This window comes from Vidua macroura, chromosome 3 (genome assembly GCF_024509145.1).
Source record: "Vidua macroura isolate BioBank_ID:100142 chromosome 3, ASM2450914v1, whole genome shotgun sequence".
NCBI classification, from domain to species: Eukaryota; Metazoa; Chordata; class Aves; order Passeriformes; family Viduidae; genus Vidua; species Vidua macroura.
This window is the reverse complement of record NC_071573.1, coordinates 16,015,001-16,040,524: the sequence shown is the minus strand read 5'-3', so window position 1 is coordinate 16,040,524 and position 25,524 is coordinate 16,015,001. Positions and strand designations below refer to the sequence as shown.

The following is a 25,524-nucleotide window of genomic DNA, read 5'->3' as shown; positions in this document are numbered from 1 at the left end:
AATTCCTGAGCTGGGCAGGTCAATAAAAACTCAAACTCTTCTCTGGTTTGGAGTTTTAACAGGAATGAGTAACTGACTCATCTATTTTCTGGGTAATTATGACAAATTCTCAGCAGCCCTATTTTTCCCCCTTTTTTTGGTTTGAGGGGAAGAGGGACCTGTTCTTTCATTTTGCTGTTTGTGACGGAGTAAATCTGCTTTTTGTATGAGTAGATGAAGAGGGAGCAAAAGAAGGTGATGGAGCTTGAAAACATTCTTTCATCCTGGAAGGCAAAGGCTGCTTTTGTCAAGAGCCCTGCTTACTCCAGGATGGGGAATGGAGGGAGAAGGGAGCAGACCTACAGGGTCATGTACCCTGTATCCACCTCTAAGCATCTAGAGATCATGACTCACATCCACACAAGTTGTGAACTGTGAGATTTTAAACAGCAAGTAATAAATTTTGTGCCTTATCTCTTTGTGGTTTAAGCTTTTAGGCATACTTAGGTCATATTTTCCATTCTTTTGCATTCTACCTAAGGACTAAAAAGTTGTGTTTTGATTTTAAATAGCAATTAGGCTCTTCATTTTCACTTAACTCCTGACTTTAGCGTTTTATGAAATACGTACTGTATCACAAAAGATCTCACCCTCTGGTATCCAGTAACCAGTGCAGTCTAGTAAAAATGAGAGACTCGAGTCTGAACAGTTCCTGTTGGGGTGATGGATGGCTCAGTTAAGAATTCACATATGTATGTTGCACGTGTTGCATAACTGTGTCACAACCAGCATCTCCTTAGAGCCTAATTGTTTATTGTGTGTGCTAAGGTATTTTAGCACAATAGCAATAATAAAAAATATTCCATTATGGTAGCTTATTTTCATATAGATACAGACAGTACAGCTATATACAAAATTAATTATTTTAGACCAGTGAAAAAAAGGTAGCTCCATGAGACACCCATGTATCTCTGCAGTGTGAAAGACTGAATTAAATTGCAAGGAAAGAAGCCTTTTCTATGTGTGCTTACAAGACATTCTGGAGTCATGTGTCATACACCTGAATTCTTCAAATCCTCAGATGAAGGGAGGATATTATATTATAGACATGCAGATATGCAGAATCAGCAGTGTGTATAGCAAATGACTGATCACCATATGTCATACTGTCTGTCACTGGACCTTTCCAAGTATGCACATTTTCTTGTTGCTTACATTGGTGAGATCAGCCCACAGACTGGCCTGCCTTCTGCTGGCCTTGTTATCTCCTTCCTGTCCCCCTCCCTCTTTCCTGAGAGAGCTTAGCTTTCAGCTGTGTCACCGAATCCTATGCACAGCCTCAGCTTTATCCCTCCTCAGACTGATTAATGGTTGCAAAGAAAAAAACAGAATTACTGTCTTTTGGAGAACTTTACTGTCAGCTATATTATATAGCAGGGGAACAAACCCCATGAACAGGGAGCTCCTTGCTGGTTTTATGCCAGACGAGACAAATCTATCCTATGGGCTGTGGGCCAGTTCTGTGTAGTGCCAAAACTAATGCCATCAGATTGCACAGTCACGTGTCCCATGCACAGACAAACTAGTCATAGCTGCCATGAAACATGCATGCATTCCTAATGTTAGGAGGGGTTGATAATATCTGCTCTCCTATGCTGTCTGTCATTTAGAAGAGTTGAGAGCAGGCTGGTGACAGGGATCGAGGTCCAGCAAATATGAATATTTGTACATTAGCTGCCTTCTTCCATTTAATGGATTGACCTGGCTTATGAGCAGGTGCATAATAAAGGGGCAAGGAAAAGACTTCTGGGCTGCTCCTCATATGGCATGGGGCAGAACATAAGCTTCAGTCCTGTTGTTTTTGAGATTTATCTGTGGACTGCTTCCTCCTAACACTTTCTGAAGGGTAACACGTAGCTCTGCTGCTGCTGTTTTCTGCCAGCTGTTGAGTTTGGGATTGATATGTCTTCTGCAATTTTTTTCCCACTTCTAGCCATGAGGGCTCCTGGAGGGCATGCTACTGCCACTGCCAGTGTCAGGAGGATCTCATTCCATTGGGCACCTCCTCATTTTTAGTTCCAGTAGAAGCCAACGTGTCCACACCATATGTTGATTGCAGGAAGTTGTCTGGTGGTGTTTACCTGTGTGGGAATTTCTCAGCCATTTCTCCCTGGTGTTAACTGCAGCTTCAGAATCAGAGCGAGCTCCGCGCCCCTACGGCAGAGAAGGCCGCCTTCTTCCTGGACGCCGCCATCGCCTCCCGCCGCAGCAGCCAGCGGGACTGCGATGAGGAGGATCACCGCAACTCCCACATGCTCTTCACGCTGCACATCTACCAGTACCGCATGGAGAAGAGCGGCAAAGGTGGAAGTAAGCTGTGCTCTTGCTCCTCTCTGTCTCCTCCAAGCCTGCCTGGAAACTGGGCCTTCAAACAATATCCTTTAGTGGTGAAAATCAGCAGAGTTCTCTATTCAGTGTGGAGGGGGACCATTCATACAAGCAGGCTGTCCAGTGCCTGGTGAAGACCCACCAAAGGCCATTAAAGGCCACTGGGGATTATTACTGTCACTTGTCAGTTCAGTTGTTCTTGTGGAGACACTGGCAGTTCACAGCCCTGTGTGGGCCTCTGTATCTGAAAAAAAAAAAAGGTGCTTTTCAAATTGGCCTTTATCATTGTCTTTACAGATAGTGTTGAGGTCATGGATTAAAATATTGTGGTGACCGGAATTCCTTGCCACCCTTATGTTAACTGTTCCTCTTTGGCACCTAAATAGGGCAGTGTGTGTGGAAGCTGATTCTGGCAATCCATAAACTGGGAAGCTGATGTTGACAACCCATAAACAATACCCTTTCTCAGAGACACATGATATTTTAGTTGCTGGCCCAACTGTGTGTGCAGAAAGGACTCTCGTGGTTCTTTGTAAAGGGTCTGGATTTTTCAGATAGGCTTGTTCTCTCTCTTTTTCATGTATGCTTTCACTGGCTTGTGTTGTTACTTCCATATCCCACTTTTAAATGAGGAAAAGGTGCTTCCATGTCTAATTTTATGTTTCTATAATTTTCAAAGCTTTCTTTTTTCTCACACCATTTATATTTTTTATTATGTTTGTCTTCTGTTTCAAGTCTCCAAAATTGTTTTGACTGAAGATATACAGAGAGAGGTTTTGTAAGTAAATTCCAGTGATAAAAGATTTGTATACTATAGGAAGCACCCCCACTGAAAAAGAAAAATCTGACACTAAAAATATATATTTTTAAAATAATCATTTCTTTACAGGGAAAAATGTTTGTTTGAAAGACACCAGAGAAATCTGCTTCTTTAAATTCACAGGCTTAAGCAGTTCTGCAGAAACAGCATGTTTCAGATCCTGGCTCTGCATAGGCTATTGGTAATAAGGAATAGATTGCAAGGCATGATGTGTAGTGGGTGATCACCACTGCAGTATTAATGTCTAATGTTTAAATGAAGAAAATTTGCATTGACTGTACTTATAGGAGAAAAAACCAAAAAGTTGCTCTAAATGGAAATACAGCTTGCATGTATTTAAATAATAACCCCTGTGGAATTTGCAGTCAGAAATCTCAATTAACTAAAGATTTATTAATTAACCACCCTGCGGTGGAAAGGAAGACAGTGAATACTCAAGCAGACTGGTTTCTAGGAATAAAATGGCTGATTTTGAGGGAATAATTATTGCAATTATTTAATGCTCCATAGTTTTTACTGCATGAAAGTACATGTACACACAGTCATTTTCTTCTACTTTCAAATACCATTAATAAAAGGGAAAATATTATTTTCTGGTGGCTATAATTTCAGAAAAAGAAGACACGATCCTCATTGGATTAGAATACAGCATGCTTTGCCCACTGCCTCTAGTTATATCTTTGTCTCGTGGCCAGACCATACTCCTGTCTTCAAGTTCCCATATCTGAGTGGCCTTACAAGTTAGGCAGGGTCAGATCCCACTGATAATTGAATGAGGGGGAATTCCAGCTGCTCAGAAAGGGCGCCTAGTGATTATCACTGTCTCCTGCTGTAATGAAGGATTTCTGAGAAAAAAACCCGTGAAGATAGTAGAGATACATAGATTCCAGTAACAGGATTAAAAAAGAATAAGAAGAAAGGGGGAAAAAAAAAGAAACTCAGCTTCTAAAGGATAAGAGATTAAAGGGCTGGATAACGTGTGATTTTGGTAAAAAATGACTGTTAGAATAAGGCATTGGTACTGTACTTACCTCCTTGTTAAATTCATTACCAGGAATGTCATGAAGCAGGCTTAGCACCATTGAAATAAATTACATTGTAGCAGAACTGGATCACTGTCATTTTTCAACTGTCAGCTCTGCAAAGTCTCTGTGACCACAGAAAAAAACCCAAGTATTAGGATGTTCTACTTCTTTTCTCTGTAGTAGCCAGGCACATTAGTGGACAACTTGCCTAACAAATAGCTTCATTTTCAGATTAATCAAGTGGATCTACCATCTCAAAAATATTACTTCAACATGTAAATTAAATAAGAAAGAAACAACCAGTAAGTTATCTTAGTCTGGATTTCCTCAAGTTGTGTAATAGGAGTATATGTGGAAACAATATGACAGTTTTTGAAAGGTAGTAATTTCTTCCATTTTCTTTTGTTTCCCTGGCATCTGGCAATCTTAGCAACAGAAATATTTATTATATATGATTCAGTAAAGTCACCCACAGTCATTTGCAGTAGCAACTAAATGCATTTCTTTGTTTTTCTAAATAAATGATTGTGAGACACTCACAATGGTGAGTATGGAATGGAGTATGGAATTCCAGCCTTCTGAGAACAGAGATGTTAGAAGACTCAGGGACTCTTTAAGGGTTTTAAAGACTCTTAGAGGGGAGACAAAGGTCCTGTGTGATCAGTTCAGAGGTGCAGGTGCCTTACTGGTTCCCCAAGGCAGCCTAATTTTCTGCAGTCAGTGCAGGAGCCCATAGTGTCTGTGGATACTTTCTGGTGAGATGCATACATAGAAGTCCAGTGTTGCTTAACACCTGATACAGCTGAAGAACTAAGAGGACTTTAAAGCAGAAGAAGTCACAGTTTTAACAATTGTTGATAGAGATACTGGATACATTTTGGAATATTATTCACAATTCCCATAGAAGGTCTTCTGTCTTTGTTCAGCTTCTCTCTTTTTCTTATCAAATGTGCAAGTTGAGATCCTGTGTCAAAAAGGCTGTGAATTAACTTGCATAGAGTTAAACTCAGATGTGAAGGTGTTTGTGCTGCTGTTTAAGGTGTGTTTGTGTCCTCAAATATTGCTATTACCTCTCTCTTACAACATAGTGATTCTGTTCTGTTCTGTTCTGTACCTGTTAAGTTCCTAGAAATAAATCTGCCTTTTCTTACAGACTGCTTCTAAACTACCTCTTGAGAATGGTGAGGAGTGATCCAAGATCAGATGCAAAAAAATCAGTTAGGAAATTGTTCTGAGATAGTAGAGAGCTAGAAGCACTGTAGTCTACTTAGTTCCCATCCTGGATTCATAAGGAACCATAGACTTTTAAAGAGAGCAAATTAATCTTGGTGTTTCAATGGTAGCATCTTTTCACTCTGGAAGTAGTATGTTGATGCAGAGTAAACAAGAAAAAACCATAAAGATCTATTGCTTGTTTTACAGAAACTGTTCTTAGAACAGAGGTGCTATTTCACAATCCATCACCCAAGTCTTGGCAAACTTCTTAGCTAAAATGATACTGTGAAAGTATATAGACTTGAGGAAAAGTTGAACATCCCACAGATGCCACAGTGTCTTCTTAAGATACAATATTCAGGATGGGAAAAATAAGAGAAGTATCCTTGCTTACTAAGAAGGAATTCCCAGCCTGTAGTTTTCCACACAGAGAAACAGTAGTGACCATGAAAGAAACAGAGCCAAGTCAGGTGCAGGCTAATCGAGCTATATTTCAAAAAATATAGTCACATTGGTGACTCTCACAGAGTTAAGCCTGCAGGAGCAAGTGAGTACTCAGCAATTTTTAAGCAGGTAGACAGCAGAGTAGACAGCAATATACAGCCATAAAGGCTGACAGTGCATTAGTGGGACCCCTACAGCCATGTCTGCTAAGGGGAATTAGGGAAGGTTTCTGGGTTGTTTCCTCTTCACAAGTCACAGTGAGTCTTTTACTTTCCTGGGAAGCTGCTTTTGGAGACCCACACTAAATGTCTGCTTTCTTTGTTTATGGCAGTGTCTGGAGGTCGCAGCCGCTTGCACCTTATTGACCTGGGCAGCTGCGTGAAAGTGCTCAGCAAGAACCGCGAGGGAAGCTCTGGCCTCTGCCTCTCCTTGCCAGCGCTGGGCAATGTCATCCTCGCCCTTGTCAATGGAAGCAAACACATCCCATACAAGTAAGTGGTGGTCTGGGTTTTGCCTAATGAGAGGATGCTTTAAAGCTGTTTGTCTGTCTCTGCCTGAGGCAGATTTGGGAAGGAGGAAAACAGCCTGCTGGGGTCAATGTAGCCCTCTTGAGCCGTGGCAAAAGCTGCCTGAAGTTCAGTGACACCTTATCTGACCTTACACCTGGTAGCTACACACTGTGTTTGACAAATAGGTTTCAAAGGAAGAAGCCTGCTGTAATAGGACCTAGGTGACTGAAAGATCTTAAGGCTTGAAGTTCAACACATTAGGGTTTTGTTTTCTGTGGCTGTTCAAAGATTTTTTTAATATTTCAAAGCATGTGAGAGTGTTTCATATTTGTTCCAAGGAGAGGAATATTGCTGCCATAGAGAAAGAGAATATTGCAGCACTGTAGAGAAAGTTATCTTGCTGTCCACTGTATGGAATTTACTTTCTTGGAAATATATGCCACAATAAGCATTCATGTTTGTCATGAGATTCCTTCTGTGATCTAAGGTTACTTTGCAGGGTTTTTTTGCATGGTTTGAATCTCAGTGTCAGCTTTTCATGTGCAAAAAAAGAAGTGGGCCCTATTTGCCACGGTAAACTAGTGGCCTTTGCTACTGCAGGTGGCTTCTGGGAAACAAGAGGAATTGCTCACCTAGTGGGTATTCCTTGTGCTCATTTCTTGTCATCACTGCCTCTACCTATGTATCATGTGTGCAGGTCTGAGAGGAAGCTCAGATTCATTTCCCGGCCCAGGGAGTCATGCTACCTTCCTATTGAAAGGTTTCTGATTTTGTGTGTGGTATTGCTTTTCTCTAGCCTAGATCCTAGGGAGTAGCAGCTAGCATCATGGGAATGGCTTCCAGTAGCATCTTGTAATCAAACTGCCAATGAATGTCACCATTCGTGAAGGACAGGTGTATGACATCACGAGTTAGGAACAACAGGATGACATGGAGAATGAACCAAGTCATCCACAGAGCAGTATTTCAGTCCATGCATTTTACCCCTTTTAGCATTTAAAAAGCTGCAAATATTATTTGCACATGTCCATTCAAGATTACTTCTTTGTTTTTGTCTTCATTTGTCAAGTAAAAATCATTTATATTTATTATAACCAATTGATATTGGTTATAATCTGTTTCTCTTCCAACCTTTAGTTTCAAAAATTTTTTGGTAGTCTGGACTTAAAACATGCTTTCTGGAAATATTCCCATTCCTGGAGATTAATCAGGCTGGAATTCAGTTAATGACTAACCAAATTTCTATGTATTCATTGAATGTTTCGTGGATCATGCACTTTGTCATAGCATGAAAATACCTCGAATTCTGCACTTCACAAAGTGTAACTCAGGCAATGCTTATCACAAACCTGTCTTTCTTCCTGTTGGATTTTATGGATTGAAGAGAAGGTCACTAGTAGGAATACAAAAGATAATGTTAGTAATGCTCACTAGGCTAGAACTAAACATACAAGGAATAGTTACCAAATACAGCAATTGTCTTTCCTGGCAATGACTGACCAGGAGAAAACATTACCAAACACATCTTCTAATTGCTGTGTGTTCTATCTCTTTTTGCTGTGACTCCCAGCTGTTGCACTTCTGAGCCTACACAGCCAGAGATGACAGCATATTTTCTCATCAGTGTCTGTACTGCTGAAAGAAGATCAAAGCTCTCTTCAGGCCACAATCCCCTCTTTAGTTCACTCCTAATAAGAATTCTCCCTATAAGAAGATACTATATGGTTTAGAGAAGTGGTTGGTCATCTGTAATTCAGAGTCAATATCCTGTTTCTAAGAGGACTTTTAAAAATACACTGGCATTATTTTGGAGCTAACCTTTTCTTCCTCTTGCTGAGAAGAATTTAGAAAACAATTTTCCCATATGTGGTCTATTCCTAAGCAATGGAAATAAGAGTTTTGGTGGCTGGATGAGCACCGACACCATTCGGTCAGTGATCCGGCAGTTCAGCTGTGTCCTGCTCCTTGGTGGAGATGAGAGGAAGGGGGATCTGGATGTGCATGTGCTGCATTGCAGAAGAGGCTCAGTACCCCACAGATACAGATGATATGTGTTCAGTGGCACCTTTCATTTAGAGCAGTGACTAGCCTCTCTAACTAGGGTAATTCCCCATTCTCTAGGGGGTGTTCTCTTTCTCTGTTAAGTATAAAACTGTATTTTTGTTGACTGCCTTTTTTGAGTGGGACCAAAGGAAAACAATGGAAGTGTTTTTTTATGTGACAGCTCTGCACATTGTGTGTGGTCTCAGTAAATTTCCATAGAGCAGCAGACAAAATGGAGCATCTTTTCTGTATCTGAGCTATTAAACAGCAATTAAGTATTTTATGGCAGCCTGTCAGCAGCCACTGCATGGCTTCCTGGGAACCTGGAAACTCACAGTGCATTGTTTTTCTCTGACTGCAAAAATTTGGTTCTCTAAACTTTGAGAGGCTCTTAAATTCTCTTCAGTTTTGTATCCATCTTTATCTCCACAGGTAGCAGTTGTAGGGAAAAGCTTATTCAGATTAATTGCTGGTGTAAGCAGATGCCACTGCATTGCCTTCAGTGGTTTCTGTGTTTGTGCCAGGGATGAATTTGCCTCTCCACCTGCAGTCTCTATGAGAGACACATGCTGTTTTTCAGCACATGTTGCTTTTCTTTAGCTTTTACCCATAAGGCTAAGCCTTGGAAACCATTCAGTTGGAATCTCTCCCTTGGGAAGAGCCCCCCCATACACTCCCATTTTGGGAATAGTTACAAAGATTTATACTAGCTTTAGCAGGAACTTGTTTTCTGAAGTTGTAAGAAAGTAATGTAAAAATTCTTGGACATCAAACAATATGGTTTGATACGGTTTAGGGGCTTTTGTCTTGTATTCAAGTCAAATTTCACATGGGTATGAAGATGGGACAAGAATTCCTACACTGAGAAAATACTTGCAGCTAATGAGTGACCAGTTAATGATTTCTGGGAGTTTGTATATTTCATATATGTATTTTTAATCTCTCTCTAATCTCTCAGTGTCACTATTATTGTCACTACTTCCAGACCTATTTTGAAACTTAGTAAGAGCATTGTTCTGTCAGTGTATGAGCTACTGAGTTCTTCCAGCTCAGTGTCATATATAAAAATAGAATTTTTATTTGACTTAAATATATTGCCATTTAATGTCACCAGTTTCTTTTGCTCTTGAGGTATGAAGAAATCCTTCAGAAGATTAGGCAAGAATTATTTTCTCCATGGGAATGTCAAATATCTTCAAAAAAATTGGAAAGGGGTGCTTGCAAGCTCAAGGAAGAGCAAGAGAGTCAGTGACCAAATATGGTTGGGTTTAGATCTGCTACAGAAGGGTTTTGCTAAGATGCAGTAATTGTTAGTGCCATTTTATGTTTTTAAGAGTATTTTAGTTTTATGTCAGTGCTGTATTATCTGCCTCTGATTTCCAAGATGAATGTGTTTTAAACCCTCAAATGAGCACCCATTTGCACAAACTCCAGATACTGGTTTATATAGCTCACTATTCAAAAATTACTCCAGTTGCTAGGCAACATGGGTGGTGATAATTCATGGTAATGCTGTTTCGGAAATAATCATTTTTAGGCATTTTAATGACTGTGAGAATGTAAGGAAACTGTTTAGAAAAGTGCAAGGCTCTATGAATCTCTTCCAGAAATTGTTGCTTGTTTTATTTAATAGGCGTCTCTCTTAATGTGCTATCCTAATGTGCTAGTGTTTCTAGAGGCATCCTATATTTTCAACTACATGCTTATGCTTATCCAAGGAGGGAGTCTTGTCTGTAAAACAGATGAGTGTGAGTTAAAAGCATGAATTTTATTCTTGGCACTTTTGCTTCTCTGTCATATGGTTGCATTTCCTGACAGATCTTACATACTGGTATTGCTTTATTCATCCTATGTGCAGAAAATAAAATTATATTAAGTGACTGGTGCAAGGTTGCACAAGAGGCTTCATGGCAGAGCCACTGTGTTTTAAGATCTAATCTGGTATTTAAAGCATGGGTTAATCCATTCTTTCTTTCTGCATGACCTTTGGAAAATAATTTATTCAGGTGTTTATTTCTTTATTCACATTTATAAAACTGAAATTGAAAAAAAATCAAACATGATTTGTAAAGGGCATTCAGAGTCGGCAAAAAGCACTATATACTTTTTCACTATTGCTAGGAGTGTTACCCTATTTTCCCCTTTCTTTAGAGTTAATGACTCACATAAATAGTCCCAATGGCATACAGAATGTGAGAGTTTTTTTGGTCAAATGTAGAATAGTATTACTTTTGAGTAAAGTGAAAAGGGAAAGTGTTGGCTTATAGTATTGTGGTATACTAGTTTAAAGAATGAGGTGTATATCAGATATTTTCTTTAAATTGTTAGTCCATTATTGGAAAAAAAATGAAAATGGGGTTTGGATAGATCCAGTACCTCAGTTTCTTTTCTTAGGTAGATGGGTGTATCTAACTGCAGTTGTTTCATCTTTGTAAAAATCTGTGTGTGAGAAGAACTGAAATGCCAGGTATCTTTTTTTTTTATATGAATTACTTTTGCATTTTTAGCATGAGTTATATTATTTTTCTCAGAAAAGATGTTAGGATTTTCAGGGGGATGTTAGGATTTTCTTGGGCGATAATTACTATTAGTACTAGAGATTTTACCCTTATTTGTGAGCTTGTACAAAGTCCTAGCTTTGTTGGATTCACACAACCATGTCTGCTTACTAGATCTAAGAATTTAATGACACATTTGAACTATATGTCAAATGAGCAATCTATTTAATGGTTACTTCATCAGCACCTGAAACTAGAATTTTTTGTTTTTCATTAAGAAATTTGAATCACTTTTACTTTCCACTGCTTCATCTATGTCTTCTAGTCCTTAACTTTTGCACCTCCTCAATGAGTATATGATACAAAGATCACAGTCTTAGAAAAAGTATCTGGTGTGCTCTTCAGAATCTCTGATCTTTCTGTGTTAACTTAATATTGAATATACTAGAAGTGGATGAAAAAATGTTTTGCTGTTTTACTTGGGGAACTGTGAGAGCAGAAGAAGGGGGAAAATGAGGACATGTGAGACAACTGAAATAGAATCACAGGGCTGGGAAATGGTCTAAGATGAATGGGAAAGCTCCAAGAGACCCTGAAATTGTGTGTAGAGGAGACAATCCACAGAGAGGAACTGGGAATCAAACAAGGAAGAAGGGGCAAGCCTATTCAAAAAGAGAAATAAGCCTAAGAAATACCCTTGAATGATCCAGTTGTAGGAGAGTGTAGTAGAGTGGTCAATGGATGTTTTGTTGAGCGTGAAATAGTTCCAAATTAGCTATCAAAAATATGGTCTGTTCAGGAACAAAATAATTATTCCTTGATGTTTTCAGCCAGGTCTGTGTGGACCAGAACTTTGGCTAACAGACACTGAAGCCACTGGAACAATGCCACCTTGTACCAGTGGAGGACCTGGCCTTAGGCACATGCCCTTTGTCACTGGGCAAGTGCAATGCAGTTGACTGCAAGAGCAATGAAACTCTGTCAGCATGCATATAATGAGGACAGCATGAAAACAATGAGCATCTGGCAATTATGTTCACCTTTGGGGCTTTTCTGTATCTGACAGTTTACTAGGTTAAATTTCTGGCAATTTCCTTCTTTATTCTAGGGAACTATATAAAATAGGTGGAATTAGGGATGCACAGTTTATGAATGTAGGAAAACTTCCTGCATTTTATTAGAATAATTTAATCAGCAGCTCAGGAGCATGCAGATGATGGGTCTGCATGCTCCAGCAACTGCTGTTGTAGTACTATTCACCAGCAATGCCCTTTATTGTAGGATAGTTTGTACCGCTAATAGTGGAGATTTGAGCTTCATCTGCACACATCTTACAGCACTGTGTTTCATCATCAACTTAACAAGAGACAGTAGACAAAATCCTCAAAAGAAGAGCTGCAGTGGAGCTGCCATTTCTCAGCTTTGGGTTTTCAACTCAGTCCTGCCAGTCTGACAACGTGACAGGAACTGGAGCAGCGATGTCTGTGAACGTGTGTAATGGGTACAAGTGGCTATGTTGCATTCACTGAACTTGAACTCCTGTTGCACCAGTTTTACAACAGACCTCAGCTGACAAACTCCATTCTGCACAAGCATTCAAGTGAGAAGAATCAGGCCTCATGAAGTATCTCTTTGAATGCTCTTTGAATCACTCAGTGAATTAGTATTTTATGAATACTGTAAGCAGCAAATAATGATGGGCTGCAAAATGAAATGAGAAGGGAAGTGCTGTGGTTTATAGTGAGACTTAACAGCAATTACTAATTGCATTTAAATAGCCATTCCTATGAACATCAGATAGCTGCATCACAGAAGGGCACTACTTTGGTCCTGGGCCAGCACAGACGTGGCTGGTAATGAACAAGCAATCCAGTAGCGTGCAGTTATTCCTGAAATATAGCTTGAGTGGAACCCAAATAGGCCATTGTGGTAATTTCATACAAAAATTAATCTGTACTTAATTCATTAAAGTATCATTTTGAACCTTCAGTCAGGGTATCCAGCAGTTTATTCTTACCTGTTCAACCATTGGTTCAGGCTCAATTGAACATTAATACATTTTCTCTCATGAAAATGTGGTGATAATTCATTTCATGTATAATTGAACAATTTTTAAATAGTCATATCCTTGGAATAACTACCTCTTGTACAATGCAGCAAATTATCAAAAAGCATGTCATAATTTTTATTAGACTTATTTCACATTTTTGGTTATCTCCAGTTTCATGAATAGTTGCATATGGATATGATGTGTTGAATTAAATTTCATTTCCGTATTGATCCTTCTTTGCTTGTACAAAACCAGTGTGACTCAGAGCAAAAAGACATTCCACTGCAGTAGACCAAAGAAAATAGCTTTTCTTTTTATCTACCAGTATATAGCTGCTTGTTTGGAATTGTGCATCTCATTGCTAAGAAAAGATTACAGACTGCAGAGAATTTAAAAGAGAAGCAAGAAGAATTATGAATGGTCTGAAATGAAAGGGTTACTCACCTGGAAGAACACTGTGACAGAAATAAAGCTTCATAGCTTGTAGGGAAAAGGAGGCCTTTGAGAGAAGAGATGACAACTGCTCTGTAGTGTTTCAAGGATGTGAATACACACAGGAGAAGAGAATTGTGTCGGGTGAGACAAAGTGGCAGAATGATTTCTTACTTTAGAGTAATGATGTAGAGGAATATAAACTTTAAAGCATTCATATTAGTGACTACTCAAGAGCTGAAGTGAACACTTAGTTGGTAGAGTCATTTAAAAGCAAAATAAACTCGTAACTAACAAATATCCATTAACAATTGCATAATAAACTGTTTAAGATGGATTAAGGGCTAGGCTTATACAATTTCAGTGCAGAGTTCTGGGTCCAAATCTTTGACAATTTTCAATATCTGTAGTTCCTTTTGATAATTTATCTTCGTCATTGATTGTCAAGTGTCTATGGATGGCCAGCAGTTATATAAATAAACAATAAAATGTGTTCCAGTGTATCTACTAGAATCAAATCTGCTTTTAGGAGCCTGAAAAACAGTGGTTGGATGGATTGATACACTTTCATGACTGTCAAAGAAATCCAGAAAGTCTCAGTGGTGTGTTTCTCAAGACCCTACCCTAGCAATCCATTCCTGTGCCAGATGATTTAACTGAGTTGACAAATTTTTTTCCTTCATCATTTAGTTACACATTTTTTAAGGTCTCTTTCTCTTCAAATTGCAAAATCAAATTCTCCCAGTTCTTGATCCAAAACTCTATGTAAATCAATGGAAATCTTTTTATTGGGATTTGGCTTAAACCCCCAGATTAGAAAACATGCTTATATTTAATTAGATGAGATAATCCTCAAATCCTTGCTAAGGGATATTTCATGTTCCGTATTTGATGATTAGCAGCTTATTTGTTGAAAGAGGCAGTATGTGGTTAAGTGTTACCTAATGTTAAGTTTGTTTGGAATTGCAAGGGACATAATTGATGGAATTGGTGAATGTGAAAACTGCAAAAGTACAATCATCTATTGATTGGTTGCAAATGGGTCTGTGACCATGAATTTGAAGAACTTTATGAACTCAAGAACTTTATGCAGGAACTTACCACACAAATGGGGATTTGAGACTACTGAAGTGGCACAAACAGGACTATTTTTTTTCCCTCTTCAGTATATATAAACAGTATTTGTGACTTTAACTTAAGAATAAACATAACCTTTGCTTACATTTTCTGGGCAGATAGTTGAACATTTTTTCTTCAAACTCCTTCTTTTCTTGGACTCTATTTAGACATCACCCTCTCAAAGGAGTGACAGGCCCTAGAAGCTTTTAAGAGAACTGTGTTGTTGTAAGTAGAGGATACTTCAGCCAGTTTGCCTTCCTGCTTCAAGAGTATTTGAATGGCATTACAACTGCAAGATGTTTTTTAACTGAAGTTCTTATTTTCATAATACATTTGGGAGTAAAGCAATGGAGATAATCCTCTTGTGTTCTTCAGATACAAGATTCTGCTGGATGATCAAAGTTTTTAGCTGGTGGTTGCCTCCAGGTCTATACACAATGAACAGATGTGGGTTTTTTAAAATATGCATAGACTTTTTAGATTTAAGCAGGCTGGTTAGAACTATCTTCTGAAATATGAAATTACCTCTCTCGTGCTGCAGGATGAATTTGTTTGATTATTTCAGTTTTTAATTTTTTTTTTTTTTTTTTTGTAAGTGTCATTTGGTGATATGCTTTCTAGCAATATTGACAAGACTCAGTAAAATTAATATCAGATAGCAGATTTAGCTGTTTTATCTATATTGTCTTTTAGCTTTGTTTTGCCTTATCATCCCATCAAAAAAACCTGCTGCATTTAAAATTACTACAGTGTAAAATTATTTTCCAATGGGTTACTTTTGAGAGATGGTAAAATTTACCAAATTGTTTTCTTCCCATTCCTTAGTTCATGCTCTTGGTCAGAAACAAAACCTCAGTCTCTTTGAAAATCAATGACAAAATGTATGTCCACACTGACAGAAGTATCAGCCCTTGTGGCTCCCTTTGGTGCAGGTGATTCCAGAGAGCAGTGGTGGCAGCTGTTTTGGATGCTGTTACGTCTCTCAGCTCAGAGACAGCAGAGAATGAAGGAGGGGGAGCCTTTACAAGGTGAGCTGTTAAAAGCACCTCATAATCTCTGTGCAAGTGGAACCTGAATCTCCTTGGAGCAGTCTTTTAAGGATTGAACACAATTTTCATGTCTGCCTCCAGCTATAAATAGAGTAGCAGAATCTTTTGTGCTCCTAGACTGTGCTCCTTTTCCCTTGGAAACAACAGATTTCACAGGCTCTGAGTGAAGTGTTTTTAAGTTACATGCCTATGCAGGAGGATGAGAATTAGATGCAAGTATCCAGATCTGCTATCCAGCTGGCATATAACCATAACAAACCAAAATGTTTTCAAAGGTATGTTGTTGGAGAAATAACTGCACTTTTTCCGAGGGGGAGAGAGTGTTCTAGGAACTCTGTGTTCTTGGTCAGATCATGCCAATGCACACCTCTTGAATCCTGGACATCTCTCTCATGTGTGGACATTACTGGTGTGATGGAGGACAGTTCTCATGTCACAGGAAACTGAGAGTAACTGCTGTAGTTGTAGTAGTTTACATTGATGTATAAACTACGGGGTGGAGGAGGGGCTGATGGAGGATCAAACCTGAATAAGATTTGACTCTGAAAATACATGTGAATGAGAACCTGTTGGCAGCCTACCACACTGTGCTCTGGTGAGATTTGTGAAATACTCCTGGTTTTTTTTCAACTAATGTTGCAGCTGCTTACTGTGGAGTGGGTTTTACAGAAAAAGTGAGGGTGTACTTTGGTAACTTTTAGAATCTTTGCATCATACAGAATACAAAATAAGACTGTTGAGCTGGCAACAGGTTTTCTGTTCTCTTGTTAGGTGACTGCTGCCATTTTGGATGGCCATGTGCTGTGCAATGGCATTATACTCAGTGGCTTTTATTGGTTTTGTGCTACTCGAGATTGCAGTCTGTCGGGGCTGAAACTAGGACACAGTCCTTTGTGAGATCCTTTGCTCCTGGAATAATTTCTCTGTGTGTCAGACATAAAAATCAAATGTGTTACACAAGTGGTAATGTCCTGTGTGTCCATTTGCAGGTCCCATGTCCATTCTCCTCACACCCATCTCAGTGCAGGGAGCCTCATGGCTGTGAGGATGTTGTTTGCAGGAAGTCTCTGGCTGCTGTGAATCTGAATGTTCATGCTTCCAGGGACTGTCACCTTCTTCCCAGAAGGGCCAGGCAGGGACATAATGCTTCTGAGGCACTGAAGCAGAAATCACCTGGTCTCTGATGGTATCACAGCTATGGAGGTTATGTGTACTCTGAAAATTGGAATGGCTTTTTTCATCCTCCCAAGAAAATTCATAGTTCCTCTGAAAATGCTATTATATCACACCCATGCAAAAGATAGTATAAATAAATTTTTAATTCCATTGGCCAGGTTCCATACATCAACAGTGCTTCTCTCTGGAGCAATACCTGATTCTTTTAAGGAATCTGAGCATCACTCTAATAGCTGTTCTGATACCTAATCATAGGGAAAACTGCTGTTCCTAAGCATATTCCTCCCATGGAAGACCAGAGAAAAATAGTTAACTGAAGATAGTAAAAAAACCCAACAGATCTTTTAAACAGGCAACATTTAGCTGTGGGTTATGAATAAAGAATGTTGCAGGCTGTGTATGAAATTATAGTAAGCTAATATTCAACTATAACAGTAATAGCGTGGCTAAGTGATAGTCATTTTGGCCAGCAATTACTTATCTATATTATGCATTAAACAGCTGTGATATCTCTCTATTGGAACTAAACTTAAATTCAGAACAAACATAACTTCCTTAATAATTTTGTGTTCATATTCACATGGATATAAGTGTTACCAGTATATTGTTTCACCTTAATTCATGTATCAGAAATAAAAAATACCCAATGTTTCCTACTAATCTGTATGTTTCCTGTCTAATCTGTAATCCATATTAGCTAGTATGGAATTCTATAGTCTCTGTGTATTATCCATTAATTGTGCAACTAACTGAAGCTGAATATAAGCTCCTTTTTAAGACTCCATGATTTGAAAGTACTTCTTCATTTCACCAGAAGCCAACTAAAAAATGTTACCAAGGATTATTGTCATAAATACAAAGAGTCTTATCTAAAAAAGAGTTAAGTATTCTATGATGACACTGTAAGTTATATGCTGCTCATATTATCTTTCACTGCATTTTGCAAGGCCTGAATGTGTGAGTAAATTCTCCTTGGTTAACCTCATAGTATGCAATAGGTCTATCTGTACAGGGCTTTTTCCTTCTGACTCCTTTATTACAGTGAAGGAACATCTCCCAACCCCGTGGTCTGATTATACTCATATTGAAACATTTCTGGCACTTAAATTTGAAAACCTTTGCATATTTATGTACAGAATATTCTTTTGGGAGATTTAAAAATCTGGGCAGAGTGGCAGATTTTCACTCCTCTTGCTGTGCAGGTTCCAAGAAGGGCAGTCATAAGGGATTTATGCTCCTTCCTCAACAGGAAGAAGGAATCTCTACTGCCATATTTAAGAAAAAAAAGTCCAGTTTTTGGCATATTAAAGGTTTATTGTCTTGAGGTCAAGGCTGGATGAGTGTTGAGAACATGCTCAGCATTATGTGCTCTGCCATTATCCAGGTTTTGAATTGCACAAGTACAGACCAGCAATGGATGTGTTTGTGTTTGAGTGGTTGTTTTAGAGACATAACTGGGGGGTTTGTAGGCATTAATGTGTGGTTGTCTATTTTTGACTCATTCAGCATTGGAACCAGTGAACATAGGAAACAATAGGTAATGTTGGGTGAATATCACAGTCTTCAGAAAAGAAACTCCAGCCCAGTGAGACGGCAGGAGATGAGATAGCCCCTAAATGTGATCATATTCTGCTTTTCAAATATTTCTGTCATTGCTCTCAATTTTTTATATTAGTTATTAAATATAGGACTTTTATATCCCATGATGCCCTTAATTTACACAAGTTTAGCAGAGTATGGATCAGACACCTTTTCATACCTGATCCTACTTACGTCTTTCCATCTATAATGTTTTCTACTCATTAGCAAGTGGTAGCATTATGAAACATAATGTTCTTTTCCTTCTGCATCTCCAGTGTATCTCAGAAAGAACTTTGATTTATCATAGAGTTCTGGCAAATAACTGTGAAGCAGTCACTGTTGCAATATCTTTAGTTTCTCAAATACTTTCATAATCTCAAGCAGGTGCGGGAGAAGGAAGCAGGCATAATTGTTAGCTGCATTTCTGATTCTGGGACATTGCAGGGACCCAGCCCCCCATGTTACATCTTTTGGAGGTTTAACTGGCAGCAGGCCTGCCTGACATCTCCACAAGACACAGTGCACAATGCTGTGACCCCGTCTCTGTCAGGTCCCCTCTCCTAGCAGCAGTCACATCCTTGCAAGCCGCTGTTGCAGGAGACCCACAGGAAATAGTGTCCTGACTGCTGTCTCAGTGTCTGTGCTCCTAAACATTCTCTCATACCATATTATGATATTGTGGGGGAGATCAAGATGTGTGAAGCTTTCACCCTTTCCTGTTTTTCTTTATATTTGCCAGGTCTGGAATGGAATGATATGTTCTGCTGTCCTAATTGATTAAATGGCATCTATCATAACATAAAGAGATCAAGCAGAATTATTTTTTCTCCCGTGTTACCATTTAGAGCTCTCAATTCTTTGTGGATCATTAGCATATAATTTTCAGATGAGCTGGCCAGTAGGTCCCTAAATAAAAATTAGTAGAAAAGATTAGCTAGGAAAGCTAGACTGGTAATGAGCTGTTGCACTATAGTAATGTGATAGGTTTATAGTTCATATCTAGCCCTAATCAGTGCTAAGTGCGAGTTGTCAGCATTTGATAGCTAATTGGTGTTTCTTGGAATTACAGTGCAACAAAATCATTGAAACGAAAATAAAGCTTTTCTTTAGATATGACAAGTCAAGGGTTAATTATAAATGCTTGGGTCAAATACACCTCTTAGCTACAGTGTATGCAAATCAGTTGTGCTGAGGGAAGGTTCATGGGCTGTCAAAACTTCCCTGGTCCCTTTTGGGTAATTATCATTTTTTTAAAATTGTTACAGTAGTGGCTTTGAAAACAGAAAAGGCCATGTAAGCCCTTTGCTACATTTTTAATATGTCATACAACACACAAAAAAACCCTTAAACCTGAACTACTGAAGAATATTAACACTACAATAACAACTTGAACTCTCGTAGCAGTCCTTTTCTTAATGATTTTGTTTACTCTGTGTTCATTTTAGAACTGCTGTCCTCCCACAGAATTAATTGGATATAAAGTCATAACATGGATCTGAAAAATTATAAGGCAGGAATAATCTAAGCCACTGGATAGGAAAGACTTAAAAGACATCTGTGAGCTGAGATTTTTTCATTGCACAGCTATAAATAGGTGGCTCTAATCACTCTCATAGTGCTAATACGGGAAATGTCCCGTCTGTCCTCAGTAGCTGGTGGTGGGAATGACTGCTATGCACAATTTTGTGCTTCCAAATCGTGAACCCAGACAAACTCTGCGAGCAGAACTTTCTCTGACATGGGTGCTGTGAGAGAATTTTAGCTATATCTTGAGAGGCTAAAGCATACATGGTCAGACAATCTCATTGCTAGTCATCCAAATACAGTTTTTAATTGGCTGTTAAATTGACCATTTCCAATCAGATTTAATGCAGGTGCAGGCCTTCAGATGTGAGGTCTGAGCAAGACTCTTGAGACTGAGAGAGGGGTGGGGCAGAAGCAGGCTGGGCCATGAAGCTGTGATGACACTGCTCTGTTGCACACTCTGGTTTGTCAGCCAGCTGAGCCAAATGCCAGCCAGCATCCATGAACCAACAAGGAGAGAGGACAGAGCTGCAACTGAAGGAGGTGAGCTAGGTGGGATGTGGCAAGGTGGGGTTGAGGGGAATGCCAAGGTATAGAAAATGGAGTAACACAGGACATAAACTCAGGGAAACTAGCCTTCATTTCTTCCTCTGTTCATAGAACAACTTGTTCATTTATCCAGATCCTCACCATTTGAAATGCAATTACATGAATATATTTTCCTACTGAGTAAAATTCATACAGTCAGCAGACAAGCTTCTCTCTAAATTATTTGCTTGTCAGTGTGTGGAGGAGGAGGGGGAAGAGTTGAGAAAAGAGAGGATTTCAAATGAGTTTACTGCTAAATCATCTGAATTAAATGATCCATTTTTGTTAGTGCAATAGCAGTAAAAGTTAATACTGAGATGTTAAGAAAGTCTTGCGGCAACAATAATTTGGTATTATCACTCAGATGTGAGAGGAACAAAAGAGGAAACTCTGAGCTGAAACTCACTTTAAAGTAAATCCAGACAACAAATACTGCCTTCTCAGATAGTGAACCTTGAAATATCTTGACTGTTCCCAAGAGCAGGAAATCTGTAACAGATGTCCGTGCATTTAAATTCAACCCTCCTTTCAAGATGGGGATACATTTGGATACAACCTTATGGATCCAGCCCTCGCTTTCTGTTCTATGCAGATGTGGTACCTCGTGTCTGGGTGAAAGAAATTTAATCTGTCTAGATCTGAGTAAATGCCTGAATTGGTGTCCCCTGAGAATTTACTAGTTAAGCTGAAGAAGACAAGGAGCAGTAAGATGCATCAAGTAGTGAACACTGCAAAGACAACAGTAGCTACCATCAAAGTGGGAGCTATCAAACTATAGGGAAGGCTACTAGGGAAGTTCTTCAAGGACCAGTTTTAGGAGAGGTTTTGTTTGGTGTTATCAGCAGCAGCCTTGGCACACAAAGTGGGAGCATGCTAATCATAGTGACTGCTTACAGAAAGCTGAGAGCCTTCATCTGTACAAAGGCAGATCAGAATATCAGATGGGAGCAGCTGTGGGACCTCGAGGGCTGTAGTAATAAAAATGGCACTGATGCAAGGGCTTGCCCTGATGGTCTGCTGATAATTTCTGATGCAATCTAGAAGCTCATCAGCTAGAAAGGGGATGGGGGTATGTTCTGATTTAGGCATGTTGGCTGATGATCACAGGTGTCCACAGCTAAATTAACAGTGACAAGGTAATGAAATCTGAGGATATATTAGGAATGACAGCAGAAAAATAGTAATAGTTATGCAAGGGGCTAGCGATTCCTCTCATGGGTGCAGTGCTGGTCTCCCATATAGATGAAGGATGAATTGAGACTGAAGCAAGAACAAGAAAGTCTGGCAAGGGGACTTGCCAGTCTGGCAAGGGGACTTTTCACATGAGAGAAAATGAAATTATTTTGGCTTGCATACCCAAATAGAGTTAAGGGATAGAGAGCATGTGTCTGTATATGTGGCCAGGAGCATTCCCATCTCTGGGGAGGGAGAGCAATGGAAACCAAAGAGCATGAGCTGTTGGCATGCCACTACTAAATGGAAATGTGTGGGGTCAGTGTTAGAAAGCCATAATGTTTTTAAGGTTGGGTTTTCTAAATGCTTAAGGAGGATTATATTGTTCTCTGTACTGGGTAGAGGCAGGAGCTAATAATTCAGTTTCTTCTCACCCCACACATCACCTGTGCTTTGATGCTGTCCCATGGGGCTTAGGCTTACAGGACCAAGCAATGCATTTCTTTCCTCCTTCTCCCTCTGTGGTGGTTGTCCATGTGCTGTCTTTACCAGAATGACTGTCTTTCCTCTTGGCCTCTCTGTGTATCCAGACGTATTGGCCAGGGTTGGGTTGATTGAATGCTGAGGAGCTCTTTGCTGTGTCCTTGGGAGGTCACAGCAGGCATGCAGAGGGGATGCAGGAAGGAGGCTGCAGAGTCAGGCTGTAAACCTTTAAAAGCCAATTCTAAGGACATAAGAATGGCTGTACTGATTCAGGCCAAATGTCCTTATAGCATCCTGTCTGGCTAAATTCAAGAGCAGATGCCAAGGATAGAGTGTAAGGCTAAAATAAGTACTTTGCCAAAAAGTACTCAAGCCTCAACTATTTTCAACTGTGGGAATTCATCAGTATCAGCAGCAGCTTTGTAAACAGAAGTAGGACCTTCCAGGCACATTGTAAATTATTCCAGTCTGAGGTTTTTAAAAGACAGTTAAAGTTTGAAAGGATCATTTTACGAAAGACTGATTCAGCTTATCTCTGAAATTTTGTTTTAGTGCTTCTTAGATTTTGAACAGCTAACTTTAAGAGAGATCTTTTTTGTGATTTAAAACTAAATACATACAAACTTCAGTATCTTATATTGCTTTCTGCCACTCACAACTCTGTTCTGACTATCAGCCTTGTAGAGAGGCAGCTGTTAACATGGAAATATTCAAATTTATAGTTGTTTTTCTGAGCAGAATGGATATAATGGGCTCTAAAGCATGTTCTGGTCACCTCAGGTAAAACTGCAAGCAATTGTAGTAACCTTTGTTACTACAAATGTAACAATTGCTAACCAGCAAATTTAATGGAGTTCCTTTCCTTTGCTGTGTCAGGCTATGAGAAGGTCTGGAAGTGTCACGTATACAAGAGCCTATTGAGAATCTTGTCTAATCAATGTTACTATAGTGGGCAAAATAAATAGAATAATCCATTTAAAGAGGGAGTGAGACTTCAGATAACATGAAAAATGCATGTGCATCATTTTAAATTTTAAATTGCTGCATGGATGAAGATAAATGTATTGAAACAGCCCATCTCCAGTTGGTTTAAATAGCAAATATATACATTAAAAATAGTTATATACCACTTTTGCTACTTTTACTTACAGCACATAGCACTTGCATAGCCCGGAGTCCCTCAAGTTTTATTTAGGTTCCTTTGTGAATGAAGTACGATGGAGTGTGAGAGATATAAAAGAATCAAACATTTATTTTCCTTATGCCTGTGTTTATAGATGACAGAATTCCCATTCCCTGCACCATCTGCTAGATTTGGTCCCGTGCTGCCAAAACTGTCATCATAAACCTGCCTGTGGTTCCACAGTTTAATTTCAGTGCCATGTATTTGACGTCAGAAGGGACCGGTTTAGTCATTGTCTCATGTATCCTGTCACTAAATTTGTAAAAACCCAGTTCAGATGCTCATGAAGCTTATGGGAGCTTTTCTGGAGATTTCAGTGACAGCTGGGTTTGGACCACAGTGCCAGTGGATTTCAGTTAATAAAATCCTAATTTTTGGGGCAGGTTTGTGGACTTAACCAAAACACAGGCACAGGCAGGAAATTTTCATCTATGATCTTTATTTGCCATGCAAGTCACCATCACCACTGCTATTGCTCAGCCTGTCTCATCACATCTCTAAACCAGCCGGTTGTGTGAGTAGCTCAGCCCATCTGTGGATGAAAGTTTTGGCTGCCTGATAACCATTCATTTTTATGTGAAAGGAGTTCTTGGTGTCTCTCCACTTCCTCACACGGTCACCCTATCCGTATTGACTAATGGCAGTACAAATATAGAGGCCAAGGATTTGCAGGCCAGAGAGTGCTCTGTTCATTAGATTCTGCAAGCATCGTTGCACGTGTCTAACAAACTTATTTTGACCCTTGAGTAGTAAAGTAAATTGAGACCTTGAAGTGCAATTGGCTTCCAGTCCTAGGTTTTGAAAGAAATAGGTGTAATGGACAAAGTCAGCTTTCCTACTCTTCTCTAAAGCAAAAGAACATGTAAAGTTAGATAGCTAAGTCCATACTTATCCCTATTACTTATCCTGATTTTTAGAAAGATAGTTATGCATGTCGTCTAGGATCTTTACATAGTCCCTGTACATGCCAATACATTATTTCTAAATAGAAATCATGGGTTTTTAATTTATAGATGGTTTGGAGCTGAACAACTGAGGCCAGTGTGTGCCTGCTGGACATGGGAAATGATGTCAAAATTTCCTCCTTTTTAGAACTTGCTTCACCTGCTTAATTCTCATCCCAGTTAGCAGATTGCTTGGTTGCTGCAAAGTTCATCTTCCTTGACAATGGACAGGGATTGCTTCTTTTATCAGGTTTTAGCAGTTTCATGCATCGCTGTGAAGCAATTTGGAACTGTATGTGAAAAGGAAATTTAAAAAATATTACACTGATTACCAGAAAAGAAAGCATTACTTGGGGCTTCTGGCTGTATATTTTGCTTTAATGCTGATGGCTTCATATTTTCACTGCTTTACTTTGGGTTTTGGCAGTTTTTAATCAGGACCCAGTATCATCTAAGTGCATATTTTTTTACTGTTGATCTAAATGAACAGTTTTGTGAGTACCAGCATCAAGAACGTAATGTTTCCAACATTATGTTTCTAACTTGTCTCTTAGTCTGACATCCAAAAGAGTGTAAATACTGGCCAAAAATATTCCTGTGTTTGGGAATTTCTCTCATCTATGTGCTTTCTCTGGTGTGTTCAAGAATAGAATTGAAGGCATTTGTCTCATTCTGTGGGATCACAAAAAAGATTTCTCTCCATCCCCCCAGCTGCTAATCCTTCCAGCATTTACAGACACTTAAAATCTTCGAACTTCACATATTATTTTCTCAAACTTTATTTGAATTTGCCAAAAGCCTAGAAGTTTATTGCTGAAGGTGGTAAGGCAACCTTGTGTGCAGGTGCAGAGGCAGTATGAACTCTTGAGCCTAACTTTCTTCAGGGAATACACCTAATGAGTGGTATAAATGAATTGTTTAATTTCCATATCATTAATGACAACCAAAGTCGGTCCTTTTTTTCCTTTTTTTTTTTTTTTTCTCTTTCCACATGGGACTATGTGCACTTTCACTGCCCTCTGCTATAATGCTGTGGGCTGAAGGCTCTAGGAGGTTGACGTATAAAATGTTAGTTTTCAAAATGCGAAGTGTTTTGTGGAATGACCTTCCCAGTTTCCTGGAGATGTTATCTATTTACACAAGGAGCAGTGCCAAGTGGAGTGGTTTCTAAAATGGAACAGCAGTCAATTTTTTTTCAGGTACCACTCCATTTGGGATTGCAATTAGAATACCTAGAGCTGCTCTCCAGCACAGGAAACTGGGAAGGTCATGCTGCCAAATTGTTGGCATCTTGATGAAGA

General features: G+C 39.2%; 1 protein-coding gene across 1 annotated transcript in view; it reads left to right on the top strand.

The window, feature by feature from the left end:
- Positions 1–25,524, top strand: part of KIF26B (kinesin family member 26B) — a 270,993-nt gene that overhangs the window by 215,509 nt on the left and 29,960 nt on the right. The window contains exons 9-10 of the mRNA XM_053973226.1: positions 2,166–2,349; positions 6,203–6,362. Coding sequence (XP_053829201.1) covers positions 2,166–2,349; positions 6,203–6,362 — 344 coding nt within the window. The remainder of the gene's footprint in view (positions 1–2,165; positions 2,350–6,202; positions 6,363–25,524) is intronic.